At 33.6% G+C, this 22,030-nt stretch overlaps 3 protein-coding genes, 1 long non-coding RNA gene and 1 pseudogene across 4 annotated transcripts; 3 read left to right on the forward strand and 2 right to left on the reverse strand.

The window, feature by feature from the left end:
• Window positions 1-5,555: 5,555 nt before the first annotated feature.
• On the reverse strand, window positions 5,556-6,780 carry LOC127130813 (uncharacterized). Its single transcript, XM_051059778.1, has 2 exons — window positions 6,756-6,780; window positions 5,556-5,983 (listed from the first exon to the last, which is right to left on the reverse strand). Exons 1-2 carry the CDS (start codon window positions 6,778-6,780, stop codon window positions 5,556-5,558), a joined length of 453 nt encoding a protein of 150 aa, XP_050915735.1.
• A 115-nt stretch (window positions 6,781-6,895) lies between these two features.
• On the forward strand, window positions 6,896-9,116 carry LOC127130814 (altered inheritance rate of mitochondria protein 25). The gene is made up of 6 exons (XM_051059779.1): window positions 6,896-7,040; window positions 7,108-7,204; window positions 7,522-7,642; window positions 8,415-8,492; window positions 8,568-8,674; window positions 8,866-9,116. Exons 1-6 carry the CDS (start codon window positions 6,896-6,898, stop codon window positions 8,894-8,896), a joined length of 579 nt encoding a protein of 192 aa, XP_050915736.1. The 3' UTR covers window positions 8,897-9,116.
• Window positions 9,117-16,989: 7,873 nt separating this feature from the next.
• On the forward strand, window positions 16,990-19,307 carry LOC127126936 (glutathione S-transferase DHAR2). The gene is made up of 6 exons (XM_051056011.1): window positions 16,990-17,205; window positions 17,289-17,379; window positions 17,494-17,637; window positions 18,326-18,443; window positions 18,565-18,705; window positions 19,069-19,307. The coding sequence occupies exons 1-6, from the start codon at window positions 17,148-17,150 to the stop codon at window positions 19,153-19,155; spliced, it is 639 nt and encodes a 212-aa protein (XP_050911968.1). The 5' UTR covers window positions 16,990-17,147; the 3' UTR covers window positions 19,156-19,307.
• On the reverse strand, window positions 17,701-21,516 carry LOC127126940 (uncharacterized). The gene is made up of 2 exons (XR_007805153.1): window positions 21,427-21,516; window positions 17,701-17,785 (listed from the first exon to the last, which is right to left on the reverse strand). It is a non-coding gene; the product is annotated as an uncharacterized LOC127126940 (long non-coding RNA).
• LOC127126938 (glutathione S-transferase DHAR2-like) lies at window positions 20,605-21,620 on the forward strand (annotated as a pseudogene).
• Window positions 21,621-22,030: the final 410 nt, after the last annotated feature.

Here is a 22,030-nt window from a genome sequence, read left to right on the forward strand (position 1 = left end):
TGGAATAAGATGGGTGTTTAAGAACAAACTTGATGAGAATGGAATAATTGTTCAAAACAAAGCAATATTGGTCACTCAAGGGTATAATCAAGAAGAAGGAATCGACTTTGAAGAAACTTTCGCTCCGGTTGCAAGGTTAGAAGCTATTCGTTTATTACTTGCTTACACATGTTCAATGAATTTTCAGTTATTTCAAATGGACGTCAAAAGCGCCTTCTTGAATGGCTACATCAACGAATAAGTTTATGTCAAACAACCCCCGGGCTTTGAAGACTTCAAGCATCCTTCACAAGTATACAAATTGAAGAAAGCGCTATATGGATTAAAACAAGCACCAAGGGCATGGTATGATCGTCTAAGTAATTTTCTATGTGAAAAAGGTTTTGAAAAAGGCAAAGTAGAAAAGACTTTATTTATCAAGAAGATAAAAGGGAACACCTTACTTGTTCAAGTCTACATAGACGACATAATCTTCGGTTCAACCAACAAAGAACTATGTGAAGAATTTGCGTTGATAATGCAAGGTGAATTTGAAATGTCTATGATGGGAAAGATGAACTACTTCCTTGGATTGCAAATCAAGCAACTAAAAGACGGAATCTTTATCAACCAATCAAAGTATTACAAAGAGTTGTTAAAGAGATTTGAAATGGATTGTTGTAAAGCAATGTCAACACCAATGGGCTCCGGAACCTATGTTAATCAAGACGAATCGGGTGTGTCAATTGATATTACGAAGTATCGAGGTATGATTGGTTCTTTATTATATTTAACGGCAAGCCGTCCTGACATAATGTTTAGCGTGTGTTTATGTGCTCGCTTCCAAGAAAATCCAAAGGAGTCACATCTCACGGAGGTCAAAAGAATCATGAAGTATCTCAAAGGAACAACCAACGTTGGCTTATGGTATCCTAAAGGTAGTGTTCGTAAGTTAATTGGTTAATCTGACGCGGATTATGCAGGTTGTAAAACAGATAGAAAAAGTACTAGTGGAACATGTCGCATCCTTGGTAATGCATTAGTCTCATGGTCATGTAAGAAACAAGCGTGTGTTGCTCTTAGTACGACTGAAGTAGAATACATAGCAGCGGGTAGTTGTTGTGCACAGAATCTTTGGCTAAAGCAACAATTAAGTGACTATGGAATCGATCTTGGATGCATACCACTCCGATGCGACAACACAAGTGCGATTAATATTACAAAGAATCCTGTCATGCACTCAAGGACCAAACACATAGACATTCGACACCATTTCCTTCGTGATCATGTGCTTAAAGGCGATGTCGAAGTTACCTTTGTCGATACTCATAATCAACTAGCGGACATTTTCACAAAACCACTCGCAAAAGAACCATTTTATAAGATTCGAAGAGAACTTGGCATTTTGGATGAAGGTGATATATAAATCTTCCATAATTATTCACTATACATTATAATGAGGCCAATGTACACAAGTTTTTAATTTTTTTTTTTGTTGTGAAATTTCTCTTTAAAATGTGTATATAAATTTTTTGCCTTTTGTTAATTTTATATTAGGTAAATTTAATTTTTTGATAAAAAAAATTTCACTCAAAATTGCATTAGTATGTATATTACCTTGTCAAACTTAATTTTTTTGAAAATCCTTCATATTTTGGGTTGTGCAAAGCTACTATTTTTTCATTTTTTAGAGTAATCGGTTACTCCAAATTGGGTAATCGATTACCCTGCCTGTTTTTGCCTTCCTCACGCGTTTTTCATCTATGTAACCGATTACCCTTTTTAGAGTAATCGATTACCACTGTTTCTTCCAGTTTTTTTTAATTTTTTAACACACGTGAGTTTTTGTCATAAAGAGTACTTTTGGTCTTAAGTGTTTTTTCTTGTTTTTTTGCTTAAGTCAATCACTTCAGCATTGATACTCTATATCTCTCTCTTTCCAACCTTCACATTCATCTCACTCTTCCATCTTCCTTCTCCTCCATTAACTCTATTAACTCCATTCAAAGCAAAATTAAAACCCCACTCACATTATCACTCTCCATAAACTCCATCTCTTACAACTCAACTCACCAAATTCACTCTCCATCTAGAATCCAAGAAATCCTTCCAAAACCCTAACTCTCAAAGCTTCCATGGCACCTCCAAGGAAAGACAAAGAAAAGAAGAAAATGGATGAAGAAGCCTCTCAATATACAGAAGAACAACATGCTGCCAGTGTGAAATCCAGAAGGTTGAGCTATGCTGTCCGGACTCGAACTCTCATGCCGGTAAAATATGTTAACTTCCGAGCTTTTCCTTCTCATAGCTTTACTTTTCAAACTTTACTGAAAAATTCAGGGGTAGATAAGTTAGCTTCTGATATTGGTGATTATTATCCTATATGATAAGGGATTTCTTTACCACTGTAACTTTTGGAACCGATGATTTTGGTGATTTTGTGTTTACTGCTAAGGTTAAGAATGTTGAAATTTGTATGGATTTGAAACAATTGGGAACCTGTCTGGAAATCCCTTCTGAAGGTGAAGAAATCCATCACGGAACTGAACCCGACACTGATGCCTGGAGCAATTATAACAGTATGGAATATTTTGTTTCAATTTCTAGAGACACTCAGGCTAGCCTCATGAGCCGACAGAAATCAGAATCCTCAAGGGTGGTGAAATTTGTTAACCTCTTATCTGTGAGTGATAGGATGCTCCATTATGTTCTTGCTTATGTTTTGGTTCCAAAACATTCAAATCATGCCGAAGTTAGTGAACTCAAACTGCAACTTATTAGAGCTTTGAAAATGAACATGAAGATTAATTGGGCTTATGTCATTTACCATCACATGAAGCATCAATTATCCCTAAGTGGTGGACTTCCTTATGGTAGAGTTGTTTCAAGAATTTTGGAATTCCATGATGTTCCGCTTCAAAGAGAACCAAAGACTCCTATGACGGCTAGAAACTATGAAATCAATGAGGTTACCGCAACTAAGAACACCGACATTATTATCAGACCAAATGGAGTGTTTCGGTACAAGGATACAGTCGTTTCTTCCGCTCCTCCACCAACTCCGGAAGGTGATATCACAAATTCTATGCTTTATAACAAGATGTGTTCCATTGAGACCACCATGAATCATAATCACAATGTCACCCAACGTGGAATCAAATCACTTTGGAAACTCTTCCTTTCTATGAACCATCAACATGTCCCAAGTGAAGAAGTTGATGAGGAAAGTGAAGAAAAAGGTGAAGTCGATATGTCGGAAAGTGATTGAGTTGGACATTTCTTTTTTGATATTCACTAGTTTATGGTTTTAAGTTAGTACATTTCTAGTTTCTTTTAAGACTATGCTAAGTCCGTTGGCTTTTTATGTTTTATCCGTCTTTCCATTCTGTACTAAGTTTGGTTTATATTATGTTTGTATTATCTTTTGTTTCATTCTTGTGTTATGTGGTGCTTGGTGTATGTTGTTTGCATATTGTTACTTATTTCACCCTTTTTGTTAATGACAAAGGGGGAGAAGAGATTGTTATTGTGTTATTTCTTTGTTTTCAGTTTCTCTCTAACAAAATGCAGATTTCAAAAGACTCCTTAAATCATAAATTAAGGGGGAGCATCAATTAAGGGGGAGCATTTGCTAGAGAAACATGCTTGGATCGAACTTTCATTTTTTTTTTGGGTTGTCATCATAAAAAAGGGGGAGATTGTGAAGACACGACTTCTCAAATGTTTTGATGACGACAAACTTCTCTACAAGTCTAAGATTGATTAACAAAAAAGATTGATCAAGATTCAAGCTCATGAAGGAAGTTTTCAACTAAATGATCAAGTCTCGATGAAATTCATGAAGATTTGTATTTCAAATGAATAGGTATAACACTTAACCTCTAAATGATTATACAAGTGTTCAAAACATGTCTCATTCATGCCATAATCATTGGAAGTAATTTTATGCATCAAAGAAATCATAACATTTCATTTTTAAGCTATTTTTCAAATCTGGGATGAAGTAATCGATTATCCATTTTAAGGTAATCGATTACTCTGTGAAAAATTCAAATATTTTTTCACGTTGGAGGCAAGTAATCGATTACCCATATTAAGGTAATTGATTATCACTGAACTAGAGGCAAAAATCAGTGCATCTCTTCATGGAAACTTTTCTATTTTCTTTATCATGAACCATGGCATCCTTTGGGTAATTGCATCCATTTGAGGAGGTGTTTAGACAACATATATACATCATTTTTTTCAGATTTCCAATTCACCTCCTTGCAAAAATTTCAAATCAATTACTCATATTCTTTCAAACTTTTTTTAAGTGTTCTTCCAAATTTTCTTAAGAGTGAAACCTTGCATAAACCTTCTTTTTAAGCATCATAGTTTCATTCCATACAAAGAACACTTGTATAATTATTGTGAGAATTAAGTGTTACAAAGGAGAAGATCAATTGATAAATTGATATACTTCAAATTTTCAACTATTTCATCTTCTACAAAAATTCAGAATTGTATCTCTTGATTACAACTTATTTTTAGGATTGTTAAGAATAAGTTTGTAAGGTTTTATCCTTGCTATCCTGTGTGTGGATGCAAGAGGTCCTTTTGGGAGAATTTGAGTCTCGATTGGACTTTAAACATTGTAAATCCAAGAGGATTGTTCTTGGTGTGTTAGAATTAGATAGAAAGGCCTTAAGGTGTCTTGTCTAGGAATCTAACATTATAGTGAATTCTCTTTCGTGTTGAAAGGGGAGTGGAGTACTCTCGATCTGTGAGGGGAACCACTATACATCATGGTGTTCTTTACTTTCCGCACTTTACCGCTTTTCATCACATAAGCATCTCAAGAAAGTAAAAATCAATAAACCGTAAAAAATCCGGAAAATCGCCTAAGTGCCTCATTCACCCCCCCCCCCTCTAAGGCACTGCTTAAACTTACATGGTGCACCTTTTTTATCTTTAGAATATGTGGTGGCAAACTACCTTGTGCAATTGAGTTTATGAATTCTTGCTGGTATAAATTATGATTATCTCTTTCAACCTCGTCAAACGACAACAAATTATGTTCTTCTCCTGGAAACTAGTCGATAATCATATCATTCAATTTCTGGACATCATCATTTGTTGGTGTCAAAATGGCTCTTTGTACCATATATGGGGCATCCCAACCATGCAATTCTAAATTAGGAAAAGTATGTTGGATAAGTACTTGTATGAAATGTTCCCCTTCCCATGGGATTGCAATATGTAAAGGTAACCTCACCATGTCATCTGGTTTGGTAGGTTCAACACCATCACCAATGCAAATAAGAAATTCTCAAACTCTTGATCATGCAATGATCGCATATTTTGATGCAAACGCAAAATCTTGGTATGATTCCATAAATGAGACTGAACAATACATGCTGAAATCATTTGTGCCTTAGTACCTTTTCTTACAACAGGAAGAACTTGACAAAAATATCCCCCCATGATCAGAACGTTTCCACGAAATGGAGGACTGTTGCTACAAATGTTTTATAATGATCGATATAAGGCTTCCAAACAATTTTTGTTTGTCATTGGTGCTTCATCCCAAATTATTATGGAAGCAACTCTAATGAGATTTGCAAGATCTTTTTGCTTTTGAATACCACAAATGGAACTCGTTGTATATCAATAGGTATCTTAAATCGAGAGTGTGCAGTCCTACCACCGGGTAACAATGTTGCAGTTATACCAAATGATGCAGTTGCTAAGACAATTTCTCCTCTACTTCTTAAACTTACCATTAATGTTCTATAAAGGAATGTTTTACCTGTTCCTCCTAGACCATCAACAAAAAATACCCCAATGTGTTTTTGAACAATTACATTTATAATGGTGTTGAATGCAATCATTTGATCATTATTTAACTTAGCAACATATTCAATATCTTCATTGGGGATATCGAGCGCTAACTCCTCTTGTACGATACTTGGAATTGCACCTCTGTCTATTGTATTAGGGGGTAAAGATGGGAGATCATAATCTTCAAAAAAAATTACCGTGTAAGTTTAAGAGTTCATTCAAGTCCTTCAATAACATATTAGCACTACGCCAAAAATGACTTTTAACAGCGCATCTTAGACAGCGCTTTTAAAAGAAAGCGCTGTCTAAGGTTAAAATTAAAATAAAACACGGAAAATGTTCCAAAAAAATAATGAAAGCGTTGTCTAAGGGGGGGTCTTAGACAGCGCTTTCTAAAAGCGCTGTCTAAGACCCCCCCTTAGACAGCGCTTTTAGAAAACGCTTTTAAATATAGACCTTAGTCAGCGCTTTTGATAAAGCGCTGTCTAAAGTCTTTAAATTAAAAAAAAAATTAAAACCAAAAGCGCTGTCTAAGGGGGGGTTTAGAAAGCGCTTTTGGAAAGCGCTGTCTAAGCGCTTTTGGAAAGCGCTTTTAGAAAGCGCTTTTGGAAGTCTTCAATTCCACGAACACATAATCACAGAGCTTCTCGAAGACACCGATGGCGGTCTCGTCATTCTCTCTTTAGGTCTCTCTCTATCGAAACTCATTTCATCTATTCTCCTTCTTCACTCCACTTCTCAGGGAACACTTCTCATTCTATCTCCTTCCTCCGCCACTCTCAAATCCAAAATCAATTTCCATCTCAAAACCCTAAACCCCCAATTCTACCAAGTCCCCGTCGAAATCACCGCCGACCTCCCCGTTAACCACCGCCACTCCCTCTACTCTTCCGGCTCCGTCTGTTTCATTACCCCTAGAATCCTCATCATTGATCTTCTCACTAATAAACTACCTGCCTCAATTATCTCCGGACTCATCATCCTCAACGCTCATTCCGTTTCGGAGACTTCCACTGAAGCTTTTATTGTTAGGATTTTTCGTTCTCTCAATCGAAGTGCGTTTGTTCGTGTTTTCTCCGATAGGCCACAAGCGATGGTTTCGGGTTTTGCGAAGGCGGAGAGAACTATGAAGTGTTTGCATATTCGTAAGCTGCATCTTTGGCCGAGATTTCAGGTTTATGTTTCGCAGGAGCTTGAGCAGGACCCGCCGGATGTTGTCGATATTAGGGTTCCGATGAGTAAGTACATGATGGGGATTCAGAAGGCTATTGTTGAAGTTATGGGTGCGTGCTTGAAGGAGATGAGGAAGACGAATAAGGTTTAATTACGTTGAAATACCCGCAATTGGAGTAGTTCACAGGCGGTGGCATCTGTGGAGGAGACTCTATGATTTGTACCTTGGGTAATATCAAAATAACATGTTTTGAGTTGTAGCTATTTTAATTAATTATAGATATAATATGTTTGCAGTCTCTGCAAAATATATATTTTTTGCTTTAGTCCCTAATCTTAAAAGTTCAAACCAAGACATTATGTTAATCTTTGCCACGTTAAAACTACTATAGTTGTGTTATAAACTTATAATATTTTTCTTGAATAGATGATGATTCTATGTTCTCTTGACCTATTTTATTGGTTTTATTTGGATTACTCTTAGTGAAAAGTTTGAATAAGTTTTGTATATTGCATGAAATAAATCTCATAGAAGAAGATTTGCAGGAATAAGCAATTTGCGGTGGTTGAGAATCCTGGCTTGTGGAATTGGACATTCACCTTGAAAGATATTGATGGTGAGGTACTTGCTCAAGTAGATCGAGATTGGAGGGGCTTTGGCTTTGAGGTTGAATTTTCACATTCACTTTTCTTTTTTATGCATAAAAACTTTTATTACTGTTTTCTTTGTTCAACATACTTGCTAGATGTTCATTACTGTTATTCTCTTTTGCCATGGTTATTTTTTTCTAAATATATTACAGAAAAATTCTTTTTCTAAATTTGTATTGCATTATCGGAATTTCCATTAGTTTTGTTCTACAGTGTGTGGATTAAGTTCTTTTTCTAACAGTGTGTGGATTAAGTACTTTTAATACTTAAAATACCTTATGGGGGATTGGTCTAATCAATTGTTTTCATTAGGATTCAAGGTTCGGTTTACATTGTTTCAGATAGGTCTGTACCACTGCTCTTATGATATGGGGGTAAAAAGAGAGAAAGAGAAGTCATTCATGCCATGTTCTAAAATATTGCAGCAACCTTGTTTCATTTTGTTATGTCTGTACAGTTAGTCTCATTCAAACTGCCTTATAGCGTATTCGGATGAGTGATGGTAGCATCTGGAATCACGTTTGAAAATGTAGATATTTATTAGAGGTTTTGCATGTTTGGCTGGTGTACCAGATATTCTCGCCTCTTGTTTTCTTTTATTTCGTCAGTGCTACAACTTTAACTGTGTCTCTTATCATATCATATAGCAGTACTACTTGTGTAACTGTTGTCAGCTGAGTCATTTTACTGATCTGAACTGAAGGATTTCATGTTCAGTTATTCAGACATTTTATCATATGCATTGAAGTTCAAGCTTGCTGATACACATAATTTTTTGATATGTGCAGATTCTAACTGATGCTGGTCAGTATGTGATTCGATTTGGAGGTTCTGATCCCAGCTCCAAGATTGGTCTTGCTAATGCGGTCAAAATCCCCTGTTCTTTTGAAGAAAACAAACTCCATTTTTCTTAACTAATTGATAGGTTCTTCTCTCTGCAGATTCAAGACCTTGATGTCAGACGTCCACTGACCCTCGCAGAGAGAGCTGTTGCAGTAGCTCTTGCAATATCACTAGATAATGACTACTTCTCAAGACACGGAGGCTGGTAAGTTATTTGGATCTTTAGCCTGACAGTGTTTTATGTAAATAGTCTTGAGAAACTTTTGACTAGGACTTCATGTACATTCTTTCTTTCCTACTTTTTAATCCAATTCTCTTGTTCTGACTTGCCCAATAGTCAGAAAACTGGAAACGGTATTGATCTTTTTTTTTTCTTAATTTTTTTTTGGGTGGTAGGGGATTACCCTTCTTTGACGTGGGCGAGTAAATTTGATTTGACAGACAGTATCATCTAATTTTATAGTGGCATTGTAATCCCTGAGGTCCAATCCTTACCATGTAGTTTTTAAATTTGTGTTTCAAGCTACCACAGAAGATGACTCCATTCACGTACACATGATAGGTGGTACTTGGTACTGGGTCTATTGATTCATGTAACAAAATAAGAATTTTGACTGATATTAACTTTTGTCTGTTGATTACTTTTTTGTCGGATGGCAAAGTCATGAGATAATCCTGATTATTGCTTTGTTAGTTGGTTAAAAGTACACTAAAATGCCTTATTAATCCTTGTACTTTCAACCCGTTTTCATTTTGGTCTCTACCAAACTAACACAGCTTCTAGGACCTTGGGAGGTTGAAAACAACAATCATAATTAGGATTTTTTAGGGTTCAAACAATTAGGATTTTGTATAGATGTTGTAGAAATTAGTATTAAATCACTGGAGATCCGGAGTTTATCCTTGATTCTTGTTTTTAGATCTATTATTTCATTTCCCAAAAAACTGTTCAACTTAGGTTTAATCTTAAGTAGATCGGATACCGTGACGGAGTACGTTCTTCGGATCCTCATGGACAATAAAGATGCGGAGAAGTTGTTTTTTATACCGTTTAATACCGGGTTAGCATTTCATTCTAAATTCATCTATTATAATTATTTTCCAAGTTACCATCTAACATTTGCCTAATCATTACAGTGGACATTGGTTGTTGCTCGCAATCAATCCTATCCGAGAAATTGTGTATTATCTTGACTCGTTAGGAAATGATTGGACAACATACCCGGATATGAAGGTCCTAATTGACACGTAAGTGAGAATGTTCAAAAATTTTCTTAGTTTATGTGAATTGTTCTAATTGCTTCATTTTTATTTTATTAGCGTCCTACAAGCTTTTCGGGCCCAACGAGATATCCAAACCTCAAGGAGGGGCGCCAACTCCATTACATGGATTAAAGTGGCGGTATATTTTTAATTACCATATTTTTTATTATATTAGTGATGACACTTGATAAAACTTAGGATTTATAATCCATATTTTTTTTTCATATGTAGTGTCCTCAACAACGTAATCAAATAGATTGCGGGTATTTCATGTTGAGGTTTATGCGAGATACTCTTGCTTTGGGCCGATTAAAGATTCCCACCGATGTATGTATTTCTAACTTATGAGTTATTTTTATATTTACACATATCTCATATAATTAAATAGTTGGAATTAATTCAAAATATGTTATATTATTATGTAGTACTTTGATGAATTCAAGTGTGCATTTTATACAAAGGATCAAGTGGACGAAATCAAAGAGGAGTGGTGTCAATTCATGATAACGCTCAATGTTTGTTCATAAATTTGTGTAATTAATGTGTACATTTGTAGTATATGTTATGACTTGTAAATGTGTACATAAATTTGTATATATTTCGATACATTTAAGGCAAAATTGGTTTGAATTGGTATATATATATATATTTGTTAGCCAAAAATTGGTAGAAAAAAGGCCAAAATGGCATATATAAAATGTGATAATTGTCTGTCAAAATCTGGTTGAAAACAGGTAGAAATTCTGGTTTATAAACTTGGAAAAAATGTGGTTTAAAACAAAAGCTTCAAAAATTTTCGTATACCTTAGACAACGCTTTTGTAAAAAGCGCTGTCTAAGGGGGGGATTAGAAAGCGCTTTAGGCAAAAGCGCTGTCTAAGGGGGGGGGGGGCTTAGACAACGCTTTTTGAAAAGCGCTGTCTAAGGTATACCTAAAAAAATTAAAATAGGAGGGTCTTAGAAAGCGCTTTTGGCCAAAGCGCTGTCTAAGGGGGTGGGGCTTAGACAGCGCTTTTCAAAAGCGCTGTCTAAGGTATACCTAAAAAATTTAAAATAAGAGGGTCTTATAAAGCGCTTTTGGCCAAAGCGCTGTCTAAGGGGGGGGGGGGGGGGGCTTAGACAACGCTTTTAAGATTTAAAAAAGCGCTGTCTAAACCTTTAGCAACGGAGGTTTAGACAGCGCTTTAAAGCGCTGTCTAAGGCTAAAAAAACGCTGTCTAAGGTCTTGTTTGTTGTAGTGTAGTTAAGTCAGATTCCACAACATTGTTAGTTGTTTGATAATCCTCTACCATATGTGTAAAAAACTCATTCCAAAGGCCTCTAACATTAGTAGGTTCACAAAATATTAAAATCGTCATGAATAACCTCCGTAAAGCATATGGAATTCGGAGACTCGTAGCCTCAACCAAACAATCACGAATACTATGATCAGTCTATAGAAATCCCCTATCCTCAGCTGATTTTTGGAATGCATTGAAAGTCGTGCCATTATTTGTAAGAAGATATTCCCAACTGGTTGGACCTGTGACATAAGATAACAACAGTCGCAAGTAAAACTTATCTCCCTCCGAAGGTGATACCATATAGAGTGTCCCGATAACTTTTCTTGTGGACCGTCTACGATGCCATCCCATATCCCGCTTGTTCCAACAATAATACTCTGGAATCTCTCTATACAGATACTTTCTTGCTTGTGGATCTCGTAGATTCAATGCAAAGAATTGTGTGAGCATTGTTTTGGAGTTGCATTCATTATTTAACACATCTGCAATTTGCTGATGATCATAAAAGCGCTCTTGATGGCGGTTTGGCAAGTGGATCTGCAATCTTTCAACCGAAGGATATAATCTGTAAAGAGTGAATCGAAATATTTTCCATAATGCCTCGGGAGCACAAATCAATCTTGCATCAACATATTGCTGAACTTCAGCCATGTATGATCCTTTATGAACCTCCATAGCCACACGATCAAGGCACTTTTACACATATTTGTATAGATACTTGATACTTTTAATGATACTTAAAATCTCTACATTGATGTGACAATCATACTTTAACAGTAACCAAGGGTTATAAGGAACCACCCATCTATTATCGACAGACTTATCTCTACCTAACGATACAGACTCATCAAACCTTCTCCTATACTCGGGATATGGGTCAGTGTCTTGACGTGTTTCATCCAAGAATTGTTTGGGATACCTTTTTTTATAATGTCCATCTTTCATACATGGAGACTTTCGGCTGATTATGCCGCAAGGTCAGTGGATCATATGTCTTACAACAGCTTCATGCAACTGTGGTTCACATTCTAATTTAGGTATTTCTGCTCTTACCATACTATCATAATCTTTTGGGTCACGCAACTTGTCGTTACTTTCTAAGACCAACAACATATGCACATGCGGCAGTCCTCGCTTTTGAAATTCAGTGACATACATGTAGCTTTTAACTTTACCCAAGACTCCTTTATTAATAACATCATCCTTCAATTTTTCGAATTTCGAACGAAATATTCTTGTTAGCAAATTTGGACGATCTTGTGGTGTTTGAAAAGGCAAAAGTTCTGATGTTATCTCACTCCAAGAAGGATTACATGTCATTGTTAGAAAATTATCTGCTTTACCGCCATTAAGAACAATAGCCATGCCATCTTCATAACGTTGTGTCATGTCTCGACGACCTCCAATAAATGATGATGGCAATATTGTTATTTTTCCAATGTTCTCTATGACGATTCATGAAATGCATTAGTATTAGAATACACGAATGATTAGCATTAGAAGTACAACTAATTATTAATCTAAAACTATATATTTATGCTATATGAATTTGTACCTGCATTAGTTTCACCAACATGCAAAGCATTATGTAAACCTTGGTACACTTCAGAACATATATCACTTTGGTGCTCTTTAATCCACCTTAATCTCCCTTATTCAATTTTGACATAATTGTCTATAACATATTGTTGCAACAGTCGACCCGCATTTAACAACATTGATTGATCATTTGGGCGAATCTACAGTTGATTGAAAAAAATGTCGGTGCTAAATGTATTTTTTTAAACAACGCTTAGCTAAGTAGACTATCTACTAAAATTAATCCAAATTTACCTGAAGCATGTAACTGTAATATGCTCGACATGACACTCTTCGTCCATTGTAATTTGTTGTGTTGACGTCCCAACCATGCGTCCCAAATGGAAACAATACAGGGTATTGCAAAGGATCATAATATCCCTTTGTCTCTTGAACTTTCTTGAGATTTCAATCACAACGAATGAAACTAATATCCCTTCCATAATCCATAGAATCTGCATCACATCCAACAATAATTGTCGCAACTTGTTCAGCAGTTGGAAGATTGTATTGATGGTGATTACTTGGACGCTCCTTAAGTATGAGGCTACATTCACTGATATTTTGAAGTATTGACAGTTGCTTGAACCTAATTACAAAAGGATTAAACTGATGGAGTATTTTCTGTAATCTGTGAACTACATTTTGGTGCAACTGTGGATTTTCCTGCATTCTATTATGTAGCTCATTATCGGTGCCGTAGATGTATAATTGTAAGAAACGTGGTCTGACACGCTCATTTGGATAGAAACCTCATATGTTATGGTAAAAAGAACCTTGAGCACGAAATGTGTATATACCACGACTAGATGCAAGAATATTCTCATCAACGTGAACACCAATTGAAGTGAATGAAAGCACATGGTTATAACTTTGAATATGTTGCCTGAAATGTTTTCCTTCAGCTGAACCATCCAAAAATAATTGTTGCAATTCTATAGGAGCATCAATCGTGAGAATGATACATTTCCACCATTACAACACGTGTCACGTGATTCATGATGAAACAATCTTGCATTGCAGTGTCTACATGTAATTGGATGAGGCAACCGGGATTTTGCCATCATCATATTATTTTTGAAATTTTGAACAATATTGTGCTTTTATCGAAAAGCATGTTCTGATTCTACAGGCAGGAGTTTGATATTGATTACTAAATATTATCTAAAATCTAAAATACAAATAAAAATGTACGCAAGATGCCTCAATTATTATATTTTAATATTGCATGATTTTAAATTTTATGTCACATGAGTAAATGCTACATTTATTTGAAGTAAAATTTTTATGAACATACCTTGAGGACGACGTGATAATGCACCATTTTCTCTTGTGTCCATGTTAACATATGATATTACTGCATCCTCCAAAGCTTCATCAACGTCCATATCATCTGATACAAAAATAATAATTAATATATATATATATATATATATATATATATATATATATATATATATATATATATATATATATATATATAATATATATATATATATATATATATATATATATTTGTAAAAATTAATACTCGCATACTTAGAACTATATCAGTATACCTGTATCGGATTGACTCATGTTGTTTTGTTGATTAGGTGATGTGCAATTACGATCTGCGGGTATAAATACATAAAATGAGATATGACGAAAGCGAAAAAAATTATGAAATGTAATATATAATGTATATATTGATCATCACCAACCAAGTGTAACATCATTAACATATGTAATTCTACTTGGGTCGGCTTCACTGTCATGAGTTCCTTGAAAGTGTGATCTTGGAAAATAAACAATATGATAGATAATATTACTATTTTCTATTTTCTATGGTGATAGATAATATTACTATTTTCTATGGTGATCTTGATTAAAGGATAAGAATGGCAAAATAATAGAATCACACCAAAATCAAAATACTATAGGATTCAATACAGTATGTTCAAGAAACAAACAAAGAGTAAAATGCATTTATTCAATTATTCCAATAAGTGTGAGAAACTATAGTATTTAATTGTGATCACATATCAAACACAAATTTTATAGTATTTTAAGTTATTAAATTATTATAATCATTTAATGATAATTACAAAATATTTTAAAACTTCAGGTGAAATATTTTTTGTTTCAAAAATATTTTTCAAGTTGTTTCAGATTAAGGTTGTTACAGAGACTTTTAAGGTTGCAAGAAAGTAAAATAATAAAATTATTGATTCTAACTATATTTATTTAACTATGATTACAAAATATTTTAAAATTTCGGATGAAAAAAATTATGTTTTTATAATATTTTTCAAGTTGTTTCAAATTAAGGTTGCTACAGAGACTTTTAAGGTTGCTAGAGAGTAAAATAATAAAATTATTAATTATAACTATACTTATTTAAAGATGATTACAAAATATTTTAAAATTTCAGATGAAAAAGTTTTTGTTGGTTAATTAATGTGTTTTTTTGACACAATTATTGCATTTATAAACTTTAGAATTTTAGCATTGAATTCAATTTTTTTTTTTTCATTCAAACTTACCTTTTATATTTTTAAAAATTATAATTTATATTTCATACATATCTTTTACTATAATTTGTTTTCAAAATAAAGATTATATTAAATTATAAAAATATATTAAAATAAGTGTTGCAGTGAAATAATAATTGTTTTAATATAAGTTTTAAATTATGAAAATAATTATTAAATTATTATCACATATTTTATTACGCACAATTATTAATAATTACAGTATTAAATGGGTAAATTATCCATTTAATTAGTAGAGTGTCATATTTTAATAATTATTTTCATAATTTGAAGCTTATATTAATTTAAATAATTTAAATAATTGTATTATAATAATGCGTAATAACCTTTGTATTGCAATAATTAAATTATTAGTGAAATAATGGTTGATCTAATACAATATAATTACCGTCCGCTTCAAAATATAAGAGTGTATAATCGTTATGGGCATTAAAAATTTAATTAAAAATATAGTTGGTTGATCTTTATTTCCTTGTCTAATTACACTCATAATGATATCTATGCAAAGTTTCTCAATAATTCAAAGTACACAAGAGTTGGACTTAATTCTGAGGATGATTGGATGATTCTTGTTCTTACTATTAATACAACTACTGGAACTTTTTATGTAGCAACTTCTATTCATTCTAATGTTGTTTGGATGAATTTCATGTTTCTTTTAAAATAACCATATTTTTAAAAACAAATTCACAAAAAATAAGATTTAACAAAGTTAACTCAAAAGTAGTGACAATGAGAACAAATAAGTTACTCCATCATTAAAAAATGAACGAATCATAATGAAAACTCCAGTGTTGTTTTCGAAACACGTAACTCAAAGTAGTAATAGATATAAGTTAGAGTTTCACGTACCTTTAAGAAGTCTCTCACACGGCGGTTCAATCACGAGGGCTGGCTGTTGGAGGTATCAGCGGTGAGTTGTTTCTTCCTTGGACCTCATCATATTCTTTATCACGTGAGTTGTTTCTTCCTTGGACCTCATCATTTCCTCTCTGGTAGTACTACTCTTCGACATCACGTATGGCTCAAAAAATTCTTTGTTTTCCTTCTCTAGCTCATTCCACACTGCATGCATTAACCTATTTTATTTATTGTTGCGTTTCATAATGTTATTTCAATTCAACATATGTATGCATGTGTATGGTAGCTTTTGGTTGTATGTTGTTTCATGCAGAGGTGGAAATAGATCATGCTACGTTCACATAAATTATCTTATAACATTATTTGACATGTTATTTAATAACATTATTAAAAAATAATTTCTTAAATTTCCTCATGATTATTTTCCTCGAGATTATTTGGGATCCGAGAAACAAGTTCAACTTTCTAATGACTTAGTCTGAACCATCTTTAAGATTTTCAATGGATCTGCTATCTCACCTTTAACAACAACCTCATAAGTTTTGAAATCAGTTATTACACTTGTTTCGACTCATCTTTGAAAAAATGAGGGTGTGGCATGGCGGACCCACAAGAACCACACCTTTAAAATCTAAAATTGAAAAAAAGATCTAAAAACTCTTTTAACACTATCATACTCAATCAATTATTCATAAACTTAATCCCATCCAATTAAACCAAAGACCGAACCGTAACAAGATTTATTAAATAATTGATGAATCTAGTCTATATATAGACCATATACATCAAATCTTCAACGAATCTAAAAACAAAATTTTATTTATAATAATGACAAAAAGAAATATTAGTTATATTATTCAAATAAATATTTTTTTAATTTAAATTTCATACTATTCAAATAAATATATTTTTATGAGACTGACAATTTACAAATATGTCTTTGATTTGATGTGTTGTATCACTAATATAACTTTTGTAATAATACTATGTCAAACTTAATCTCATATGTTTAATAAACATTAGAGGATTTTAAGCAGACTCTAACCACTTCCTTAACCAACCTTCCATCATTATAAAAACACAACACCAATCAATCAATCACAAAACACACACCATTCATTCGCCAATTCACATTCTTTCTTCGCATTCATTCATCACAAATGGCTCTCGAGATCGCTGCCAAGGCCGCCGTTGGTGCTCCGACTATTCTCGGAGATTGTACGCTTCTCTCCCTCTCTAGATTTCGGTTATTCATTCTTCTTCATTTTTCATATTTTCATTTTGTTTCGTTTTCATTTCAGGTCCATTTTCACAAAGAGTGCAGTTAACTTTGGAAGAGAAGAAGATCGCGTACCATACTCACCTGATTGATGTATCTAACAAACCCCAATGGTACTCTAAAATCAACTCTGCATGTAGTTTTTTTTCTTGTTTTTCTTTTTCTATGTATTGTTTCTGTGTATTTTGTTGAAATTTGTGGGTTATTATTCATTGTTTTGTTGTTAGGTTTTTGGAAGTGAGTCCAGAAGGGAAGGTTCCGGTGGTTAAGTTTGATGGAAAATGGGTTCCTGATTCTGATGTTATTGTGGGGATTCTTGAAGAGAAATACCCTGAGCCATCCTTTGTTACTCCTCCTCAATTTTCCTCAGTGTATGGTCCTTCAATTTGACCCTCTCTATTTTTTGTCCTTTCAGGGTTTACTTTTTCACACCGTTTTGTTTTCATTGTGTTGTTGCTATCACTGTTTTTGGTCCAATTTTGTTCAAAAATGATACATGGACCCTTCATTTTTCTAGACCTGCATCAACTTTCAAATCACATGAAGGTGTGGTTAATTTAATTGAGTTGTTGGTTAATTTAAATCATGCATAAAATTGTGAAACACTGTAAATTATGTATTTGAATTAATTACAATTTTGATCTTGAATTGAATTAATCCTCTACTCAACTGAATTAACAACATTTTCTAAAGTGATTTGTAGGAGAAAATGGGTGTCTGAAGATTATTACTGTTGATATTTTTTCCTATGTTAAAATTTTCTTTTGTTCTTTTTTTGTGTGGTGATGTTTAAGGGGAGAGATGGTAATAGTATACTAGTAAGACGCATCTCTTCAAAGAAAGAACATCCTTGAAAAGAGGTCATGCCAATTCACGCTTTGAAGATAGTATTTAAGATCATGGTAATGTTTATGTTGGTGTTGGTTATGATCTTTTTTGTCCGTTCTTTTGTGAGGTGGGGTTGTGAACAGTTAAATTAGTACAAACAACTTAATAATTTAATAATAAGCATTTGTGCTTTTGAATTTGGTTGTACACACTCTATGTTCATAATTGCAGTGGATCTAAGATATTTGGGACTTTTGTGAGCTTTGTGAAGAGCAAGGATTCAAATGATGGAACAGAGCAAGCCTTGGTTGCTGAACTGAATGCTTTGGAGGAACATCTTAAGGCCAATGTATATACGTGAATTTATAATCAACAACCTTATTTTTTGATAAGTTTTTTTTTATTTTTTTACCTTATGGTAATAGCTAATTAGCCACACTAATATGTTGGAGGTATGTATGGTAACCCAGGGTCCATATGTTGCCGGTGAGAAGGTCACTGCTGTTGATTTGAGTTTGGCACCAAAACTTTACCATGTAGTGGTTGCACTTGGCCACTTCAAGAATTGGACTATTCCTGAGAGTTTGACACATGTTCACAACTACATCAAGGTAAGCGGTTGTTTTCAGCAATGCATGTAATGTTTTTGGTACAACTAAGAAGTTGAAGTTAGCTTCAAATGTGAATCTTTTCTTAACGGGTCCTACTTAGCCGTAAAATTAACTGTGGAATATGTGTATGTAGGTCCTTTTTGTCATAGTTTAATCATGAAAATGTATGTGAGACCTGTGCTGTTGGTCGTCTTGCACCCCCTCATAGTCGGTCTTGCAATCATGTCTTATGCATTGCCATTGAACATCTGTGAAAACTGCGTGATGAAATTGTTTGGCATTTTGTTATGACAAATTCTTCACATAATGAGGCACAAACTGTATATGGTTGGTTGGTTGATAGATAATAATGTTATATTGCAGCTTCTCTTCGCTCGCGAATCATTTGAGAAAACCAAGGCTGCAAAGGAATACGTCATTGCTGGATGGTTACCAAAGGTCAATCCATGAAGTAGCTCGAAACTATGAGTTTAATGAACAACACCAGCCATGCACTATGATTGAAGGTTGTTAAGAATTAAGAACAGTATGTTGTAGCTTATCATTTTCAATGGTTGAATTAGTATGTTGTTATCTTCTATAATAAATGTGTGGTTTATTCATGCTTGTTTTATTAATCCATAATTGGTATTTTTCGTCAATCATGAACATATGTATTTAACTATGATGTTCCTGAATGATTTCCTAAGCGCACCAAACTTTAGATTACCGAATAGTATCTTCTCTTTGGATGCAATTTGCAATTTATGGCAAATTAGAGAATTGATTGAAGGAAAGCAACATGTTTTCTTCTGAAAAATTAAAGATATATACATCAATATTTACAACCCTGTTTCTGAAATCATATGGATGAAAATTTTGGTCATTACAATACCATAATAATCGACATAGATATAACACTAACTAGTGATAATAAAGTAGATAGTCTCTTTCCTCTGAGTGAATTATTGTTTAATTGTCGTCTTGTTGGGGATTTTTGAGAGGAATCCAAAATTGAAATCATATTCTTTATCACATGAGTTATTTCTTCCTTGGACCTCATCATTTCATTTCCTCTCTGGTAGTACTACTCTTCGACTTCATGTATGGCTCAAAAAATTCTTTGTTTTCCTTCACTACTTCATTCCACACTGCATGCATTAACCTATTTTATTTATTGTTGCGTTTCATAATGTCATTTAATTCAACATATGTATGCACGTATATGGTAGCTTTTGGTTGTATGTTGTTTTATGTAGAGGTGGAAATAGATCATGCTACGTTCACATAAATTATCTTATAAAATTATTTGACATGTCATTTAATAACGTTATTAAAAAATAATTTCTTAAATTTCCTCATGATTATTTTCCTCGAGATTATTTGGGATCCGAGAAACAAGTTCAACTTTCTAATGACTTAGTCTGAACCATCTTTAAGATTTTCAATGGATCTGCTATCTCACCTTTAACAACAACCTCATAAGTTTTGAAATCAGTTATTACACTTGTTTCGACTCATCTTTGAAAAAATGAGGGTGTGGCATGGCGGACCCACAAGAACCACACCTTTAAAATCTAAAATTGAAAAAAAGATCTATAAACTCTTTTAACACTATCATACTCAATCAATTATTAACTAAACTTAATCCCATCCAATTAAACCAAAGACCAAACCGTAACAAGATTCATTAAATAATTGATGAATCTAGTCCATATATAGACCATATACATCAAATCTTCAACGAATCTAAAAACAAAATTTTATTTATAATAATGAAAAAAATAAATATTAGTTATATTATTCAAATAAATATTTTTTTAATTTAAATTTCATACCATTCAAATAAATATTTTTTTATGAGATTGATAATATACAAATATGTCTTTGATTTGATGTGTTGTATCACTAATATAACTTTTGTAATAGTACTATGTCAAACTTAATCTCATATCTTTAATAAACATTAGAGTATTTGAAGCAGACTCTAACCATTTCCTTAACCAACCTTCCATCATTATAAAAACATAGAATCAATCAGTCACAAAACACACACCACTCATTCGCCAATTCACATTCTTTCTTCGCATTCATTCATTCATCGCAAATGGCTCTCGAGATTGTTGTCAAGGCTGCCGTTGGTGCTCCGACTATTCTCGGAGACTGTACGCTTCTCTCCCTCTCTAGATTTCGGTTATTCATTCTTCTTCGTTTTTCATATTTTGATTTTGTTTCGTTTTCATTTCAGGTCCGTTTTCACAAAGAGTGCTGTTAACTTTGGAAGAGAAGAAGATCGCGTACAATACTCACCTGATTGATGTATCTAACAAACCCCAATGGTACTCTAAAATCAACTTTGCATGTAGTTTTTTTCTTTTTTTCTTTTTCTCTGTATTGTTTCTGTGTATTTTGTTGAAATTTGTGGGTTATCATTCATTGTTTTGTTGTTAGATTTTTGGAAGTGAGTCCAGAAGGGAAGGTTCCGGTGGTTAAGTTTGATGGAAAATGGGTTCCTAATTCTGATGTTATTGTGGGGATTCTTGAAGAAAAATACCATGAGCCATCCTTTGTTACTCCTCCTCAATTTTCCTCACTGTATGGTCCTTAAATTTGACCCTCTCTATTTTTGTCCTTTCAGGGTTTACTTTTTCACACCGTTTTGTTTTCATTGTGTTGTTGTTGTCACTATTTTTGGTCCAATTTTGTTCAAAAATGATACATGGACCCTTTATTTTTCTACACCTGCATCAACTTTCAAATCACATGCAAGTGTGGTTAATTTAATTGAGTTGTTGGTTAATTTAAATCATGCATAAAATTGTGAAACACTGTAAATTATGTATTTGAATTAATTACAATTTTGATCTTGAATTGAATTAATCCTCTACTCAACTGAATTAACAACACTTTCTAAAGTGATTTGTAGGAGAAAATGGGTGTCTGAAAATTATTATTGTTGATATTTTTTCCTATGTTAAAATTTTCTTTTGTTCTTTTTTTATGTGGTGATGTTTGTAAAACCCCAATTTTGATACTAAGATCCCTCATGGCATCATAACATTGCATTTACATTGCCTCAAGGATCATAAGCATCTTGGCTCCTTACCATATATGGTTGTTACGTACAAAGATTGGTATGAGATGCTGCCATTTTCTTTGCATGGGTATCGTACATCTGTCCGCACTTCAACAGGGGCAACCCCTTTCTCTCTTGTTTACGGCATGGAGGTTGTGCTTCCAGTAGAGGTGGAGATCCCATCAATGAGAGTCCTGATGGAAGCCAAGTTGACTGATGTTGAATGGGTTCAGAGTCGTTATGACCAACTGAATTTAATAGAAGAGAAGA

This window comes from Lathyrus oleraceus, chromosome 3 (genome assembly GCF_024323335.1).
Source record: "Lathyrus oleraceus cultivar Zhongwan6 chromosome 3, CAAS_Psat_ZW6_1.0, whole genome shotgun sequence".
NCBI lineage: Eukaryota > Viridiplantae > Streptophyta > Magnoliopsida > Fabales > Fabaceae > Lathyrus > Lathyrus oleraceus.

Excerpts from the sequence above, each read along its gene's own strand:
- LOC127130813 (XM_051059778.1), bottom strand. The coding sequence starts at position 6,780 with ATGAGTCCGGAGATAATTGAGGCAG. Across the intron at positions 5,984-6,755 it reads TCCGGAGATAATTGAGGCAG|ATTATGATCTCCCATCTTTA; the intron begins GTAGTTTATTAG and ends TTTTTTTTGAAG.
- LOC127130814 (XM_051059779.1), top strand. The coding sequence starts at position 6,896 with ATGGTTTCGGGTTTTGCGAAGGCGGAGAGAACTATGAAGTGTTTGCAT. Across the intron at positions 7,205-7,521 it reads CTCTATGATTTGTACCTTGG|GAATAAGCAATTTGCGGTGG; the intron begins GTAATATCAAAA and ends GAAGATTTGCAG. Across the intron at positions 7,643-8,414 it reads GGAGGGGCTTTGGCTTTGAG|ATTCTAACTGATGCTGGTCA; the intron begins GTTGAATTTTCA and ends TGATATGTGCAG.
- LOC127126936 (XM_051056011.1), top strand. The coding sequence starts at position 17,148 with ATGGCTCTCGAGATCGCTGCCAAGGCCGCCGTTGGTGCTCCGACTATT. Across the intron at positions 17,206-17,288 it reads TCCGACTATTCTCGGAGATT|GTCCATTTTCACAAAGAGTG; the intron begins GTACGCTTCTCT and ends TTTTCATTTCAG. Across the intron at positions 18,444-18,564 it reads AGGAACATCTTAAGGCCAAT|GGTCCATATGTTGCCGGTGA; the intron begins GTATATACGTGA and ends ATGGTAACCCAG.